The following is a 6,202-nucleotide window of genomic DNA, read 5'->3' on the forward strand; positions in this document are numbered from 1 at the left end:
CTACGCTCGACGGTTCATGGCAGCTGTGGCTCCCGCGGCGGCGAGATCCTGTTTCCCGCTCGTCACCCTCACCGCTGCTCGAGGGAGGCCGCTCGAGGAGCCACTGATGGCGCCGCTCCCCGCACTGGTTCGCCTGTTGATGCTCGCGGCAGTGGCTGCCGTGGCGCCAGAAATGCGTCGCGCAGCCCCGGACACCGGCTTATGGGGGCTGGCACCCGTGCGCGCGACGGCGCTCATTACTTTGCCCGCAGCGCCGGGCGGATCCGGCAACGGCCGCGGCGTGGATATCGTGTTGCTGCGTCTCACCGGAGAGGAATCTCGGGTAGGGACGCGCGCGGCCGGGGGTGCAGGCTTCTGTCCGGTGATGAACTCGTGGCGAATGGCCTCCTCAGGTTTCAGCCGCCGCTCGGGATCCCACCGCAAGCAGCGCGCCAAAAAGTCGACAAAGACGTCGTCGTCGCACTTGAGGACCTGCTGCAGCGTCTTGGACGAGGGGCGCCGCCTGCGGCCCTTGGACGAGACGGTCAACCGCGGCTTGCCAACAGAGTCAAAGAAGAGCTTCCTCCGCGTGCTCTTCTCAATCAGGTGCTTCTCCGGCGGCCCAAACACCTCCATGATGCAAGCGAGCTGCTCTTGCTCGTTCTCGCCCGGGAAGATGGGAACTCCCGTGTACAGCTCCGCCAGGATGCAGCCAACGCTCCACATGTCGATGGGCATCCCGTACGTCATGCCGAGTATGACCTCGGGCGACCGATAGAAGCGAGACTGAATGTACGTATACACCTTTTCGTTCTCAAAACAGCTGGATCCAAAATCGATGACCTTGATCTCGGAATGCAGAGGGTGCCGCAGCAGGATATTCTCAGGCTTCAGGTCGCAATGAATCACCTTGCGTTGCTTGAGCAGGATCAATGAGCTGAGTATCTGCTTCGTGAAGCGCCGGATGATGCGCGAGGAGAAGCCCCGGAACGCATGGGCCTTGATGAACTCGTAGAGGTTCATGTCCAGCAGCTCGGTCGAGATGCAGAGGTGACCACGGAAGTAGAAGTGCTGGGTGAAGTTGACCATGCTGTGCCTGTTCTTGGGGTCCTGTGAAGCGAGTTAATACGTGAGGCGAGTCGACAAGACGACGTCGGCGCCGCGGCGCGAGCACGACTTACCCATTCGCGAAGCTTCTGCAGAATGTTGACCTCGACAAGAGCTTGCTGATGGAACCTCTTTTTGTTCCTGATGATCTTGATGGCGACAAGCACTCCCAGCTTGTGGTCGATGCACCTAACAACCTGGCCAAAGCTGCCTTTCCCCAGCACGTCGATGATTTCGTAGCGATATGCGAGGTGGTCGCCCGGAACAATCGTGTAGTCTCCGCGCTCGTCGTCGTAGCCAAAGTTGGGCGCATCGGACTGCACGTCTCCCACGACCTTGTGGGCGTTTTGCGTGCCGCAAAAGTAGATGTCCCCGAAGTCGATAATCTCCCCGCGCTCGTAAATGTTCAGCATGGCTATGCGGATGGCCTCTTTGGGGCTGACGCGCTCCTTCGGCGTCGCCCGCATTCTCAGAGCATCGAGAGCCCTGGCAGCGACTTCTGTTTCCTTGCGTCGAGAGCCCATCTTGCGCATTTCCTCCTCTGCAGCCAAGTCATCCTTGTCTAGCTCGGTGGCCGAATAACCTCCGCTGCTGAAAGCGCTCAGCGAGGTCCTTGGCTTCAGAGCCTTGTTGACACCCCCGAAACTGTGGCTTGTGGGCAACGTGTTTGAGTCGCCAATGGCCTTCCTACTGCTGGTCCAAGTGTCGCTTTGCACTCTGTCGTGGGTGAAGTGGGGGGTCAAGCTTGCCGCAGAGCTTTTGCGTCTCCTGGACTCCAAATAAGTACCATTGGGGGCTGCGGTAGGACTCGGACCGCGACGTTTCGCGCTTGGCAGGTTGATATTCGTGGCGGACGCAGGGATCCGAGGGGGCGGCATGCTCTCTTGCCTGGCCTGCTGTCGCGTTGCCGGTTTGTCCGCAGTATCGCCCGAGGCGGTCGTGCTGCCCTTGGGGCTGCTGCGCTTCCACGATAAACTGAGCTTTCTCCGCAGCGAGTTAATCGACGACGGAGTCTGAGGAGTCTCCGGAATGGGATCCGAAGGCGGCGGGGACTTGGGTATTGGCATGTCCAGGCTCGGTCCCCTAGGGCCGGCAGGCTTTCGCTGAACCGCATCGTCAAATTCGTTTCCAGTGAGGGTGATGTAGTCCCCGCCCGTTTTTGACCTCTTGAAAAGGCCGTGGTCAACCCCTCCCTTGGGCAGTGATGATGACAAAAACGGCGATATGCTCGATTTGTAGTTGTTCTCCGAGGTAGCTATCGACGAGTCCGAAGAATCTGCCTCTGGTGGCGTCGGGGTTACTCGATAAGTCTGATGAATCGAGCTGCTGCTTCTTAGGAAGGCAAAATCAAGCGTGTCGTCATATTTATTCTTTGAAAAGAACGAGCTCTTGCACGCGGTCAGCGGAGTCGAGGGCGTCTTGGGCAATCGCCTCGCGGGCGGAGGGCTTAGGTCGCGCCCAGAGTCGATTGAGTCCTGAAGCGAGGCAACCTTGGCAGCGGTGGGGATGCTCAGGGGACCAATGTTGAGCGGTGGCAGCCTGAGAGGCTGAAGCTGCTTTTTCGGCTTAGTGCCGTTGGTCTCCTCGTCTGCGCACGTTGTGTCAACGGCAGAGCTCTTCCTGACGCTGGTCCTGTGCAGCTGTGCTTTGGTTGGCTCAGGATGAACGGGCATGGAGATGCTGCCCGTCAAATTGCCGTAGCCGACCAGGGAGTCGACGGTGCCCAAACTGGCCTTGCCCCTTTCCGTGAAATACGCCTCGGCCGGGGAATCCTTGGGAGACTCATAGGCCTTGGGAATGGCCGGAACCGGAGGAACGTCCTCTTGGTCCTCGGCGGGGAGCTGGTTGTGCACAGTCGTGTGCTTTGGCGCAGGGAGCCGAGACGTGGACGACGACTGGGGAAGCCGGGGTTGCAACGAGGCCGAGGAAGTCCGCATGGTGTTGAAGCTCGTCGCGGAGCCGGCAGAGAGGCCCGAGCTATACGACTTGCGATTGCTGGCATCCGGGGTAGTCCGAGCAGAGGAAGGAGTGGCTGATGTCCTGCGAGGGATCATGGAGGGAGACCTGGAGTGTGCCCGCAAGTCCAACGAGATGGGCGGCGGAGGGGGAAATGTGTTGGAAACGGCGTTGAGACTTTGCGACTGGGGCATTGTGGACAGTCTCTTCATCCTCCTCGTGTCAGTGGGACTGATGGTCCTGGCGCCAAGGCCCGTGGCATGGGAAGGGTGATTGGCGCCAGGCATCATGGAAGCCCTCTTGCCACCAGACGTCTGCGTCATGCCCCTCCCGGCGCCACGTGGCGAGCGCGAAGCAAGAGTCGACAGAGGGTTCTGGTCCGGGGTCAGGCTGGAAGCAGCAAACGTGTTTGTTTGGCTCAACCGCGGGGGTGGTTGCACGGATTTTGCCTTGGCGGCCCTCGAGGTTGCCGTAACCCGCGGCCCGTCGGCCACCGTTCCGGACGAGCCATCGACAGATCTCCGGGACGAGTCACGGGCGACTCCCCGTTCACTCCTCAGGCTGGGGCGTCGTCCTCGAGAACCTTGCTTCTCGGCGTCTACGTCCCCAACGACGCCAGGGCCGATGGATTTGCGAGGAGGCTTGGACGCAACATGGGGATTCGAGATGGGAGGGTAGTGGCTCTGACGACGCGTCCGCGCGGTCGTGGGACCCGTGGGGGCTTCGAGGGTACCGGAAGAGGAGGAGACGATGGAGGATGTGCTGGGTTGCCTGCTGGAGGTGCTAGGTCTCCGCAGGATGGAACCCGAGCGCCCGGGCCTGGTGGCTGGTGGGGGATTGGCGACGCGCGCTTGGCCGACCACGGCAGGCTTCTGAGAGTGCAGCCTTCGGTCAGCCATGGCCGAGGTGTCGAGGATGGAGGCGTCTCCGGTGGGCGAGGGGAAGCGGGTCAGCTTGAAGTCGGTCGAGGCGGACTGGATGCTGGCATGGAGGTCATCGAAGCTGACGGAGGGCAAGAAGTCGTAGGGGGCGGTCGAGGGTGCAGACTGGCCATTTCGGTCGGGCGGGAGAGGATGGTGGCCGGAAGCGGGCGCGGTGAGCATGGAGGCGTTGTCGACGAGGCCGAAGGCCCGTTGAATTGACGAGGAGTGATTGGATGCGGAGCTTTGGAGGTCAGCCTTATTGAAGCTCAAGAGGCGCGGTGGCGGCGTCGAATTGGGGCAGGGGCAAAAAGCTCCTCCGGCGAGGAGAAAAAGAGGAGAGAGTGGTTGGTGTGTGCAGCAGGAAGTCACTCACAGACGAGGCGAAGACGAGTTGGCCGGTCGGGGCCCAGCAGGTGCCTTGTGCTTCAGCGTCATAGAGCCAGGCGATTGGTGTTGCTCGTCGCTCGGACAGCAAGCAGCCTTCACTCAGTCCGAACAGGAAGCTGAGTGCGTGCGAAAGGCGGCCTCATTCCGGACACGGAAGCCAGTCGTCGTCGTCGTCGTCGTCGAGGGCAACGAACGGCAGCTGCGGACCCGCGGCCGAAAGTCTTTTGTTGGCGATAGCACAGGGCCCGTCCTGCCCTTGATGGAAGCGGAGCGAGCTAAAGGAAGCAGAAAACGAGAAGCTGAGGGAGCCGAGCTCGCCCGTTGGGGGGTGGTTATTTTTTCTCTCGCCTCCTGTTCTCCCCCACGAGGATGAGGAATGGGGGGGGGGGATCAGGACTGGGCCAGCGGATTGAGGGCGAGGGAGTGGGCGTGCCCGCTCTGGCATCTGGCAGACGGCACAGGGTCGTGGAGCAGCGGTGGAGCTCGCCGAGCGGGCAGCAACCGTGACCCGGGGGAGGTATAGATACCGGCCTGTCGCCACGGGTTACTGAGGACAACGAGGTACAGGCACCCAAGGGGAGGAAAAGATGGAACCAACGCGCTTTGATTGGCGAGGTAGGGACGGACTACTTTGCAGCGACCGGTCCAAAGTCCCCGAGCAGCAGAGAAAGGTGAAGCGATACATGACAGGTACTAGGTACCTAAGGTACAACGCTGTTCCGTACAGTTATGTTCTGCCAGGGTAACCAGTCGTGGGCCCGATGTAGGGAATAGCCTCTAGAGTTCCGTTGACGGTTTAGTCCGTGGTACGAGGTGTCGAGTCCCTGTGCGCCCCGGGAATTCTCAATCCAATTTCATCCCTTGGAAAGAAACTGCCGTGTTCCTGGCTACGCGCGACGGTTGGACGGCTAATAAAGGAGAGCAGGGTACGTATCTCATGTACGTACCTCGAGGTATGCACACACATGCTAGTAGCGAGCGCACCGTTTGCCCCTCCTTGCAGCCAGATCCCCATACTTGCATATACACGTACAGTATGTACCTAGTAGGTACCTGTATGGGATGCCACCATCGACGGAGTTTGCCCTCTGATAGACTCAGAGTTGGCTCGCAGAAGAAAGTGTATCGAATGTGCACGCGCGTGCCCCCTGCTTTCGACACTACTGAACTGGGCTATATCTGCACGAGTACGCTTTGGACACAGCTTCTTGCCGTCTTTCCAACAAGGAACCGAGTACTGGCCAGGTTTTGTGCATTGGACAAGACCCGCCAGCCACTGGGAATCCTTCACCGAGGTATGCATTTATGCGAGCTCATACTCTCGTACTTGTATCGTACAGAACGGACTACGTACTGTACCTACAGTACACCAGGCTAGCGTTAAAAGGCTGGGGACCGCCAAGGATGTCGCGGCACGGCATCCAAAACAAAGAGAAGAAAAGGGACAGGACGGAAAAAGCAAGAAAACAATGGAGGAACAGCCGTCATGTGTTCCTTCAGCACTTGACCATTGGCTAGCCTCGCACGCGTCCTTGAGCAATAGACTGTCCTCGACGGCAACTAGGCTGGCCCCTTTTTGCAGCATGATTCTTTCTTTTTGCTTCTCATCACCACTCTTGTGGATTTTGGCCTAGAACATAATAGCACAACCATGTCTGATTTATACCAGGTATACGGTACTTGAGTGTTCGGGGATGGGCACACAAACCGGAGTTGATATCCAGCTAGCGGTGCGAACCTTGAAAGCAAGTACGAAGTACCGCATCCAGTGTCTTAATTACGACGCGTCTCATCGTCCTCTGGCGCGTTTGCCCTCAGACATACCCCAATACGGAGTGCTGCCGCCCAAG

At 59.5% G+C, this 6,202-nt stretch overlaps 1 protein-coding gene across 1 annotated transcript; it reads right to left on the reverse strand.

Annotated features, from left to right (window-relative positions):
- HRG_09235 (kinase) lies at nucleotides 1-4,145 on the reverse strand (the record flags this gene model as incomplete). Its single annotated transcript, XM_044867706.1, has 2 exons — nucleotides 1-1,089; nucleotides 1,161-4,145. 2 exons carry the CDS (start codon nucleotides 4,143-4,145, stop codon nucleotides 1-3), a joined length of 4,074 nt encoding a protein of 1,357 aa, XP_044716966.1.
- Nucleotides 4,146-6,202: the final 2,057 nt, after the last annotated feature.

The sequence above is a fragment of the Hirsutella rhossiliensis genome (genome assembly GCF_020360975.1).
Source record: "Hirsutella rhossiliensis strain HR02 chromosome Unknown scaffold00012, whole genome shotgun sequence".
Classification (NCBI taxonomy): Eukaryota; Fungi; Ascomycota; class Sordariomycetes; order Hypocreales; family Ophiocordycipitaceae; genus Hirsutella; species Hirsutella rhossiliensis.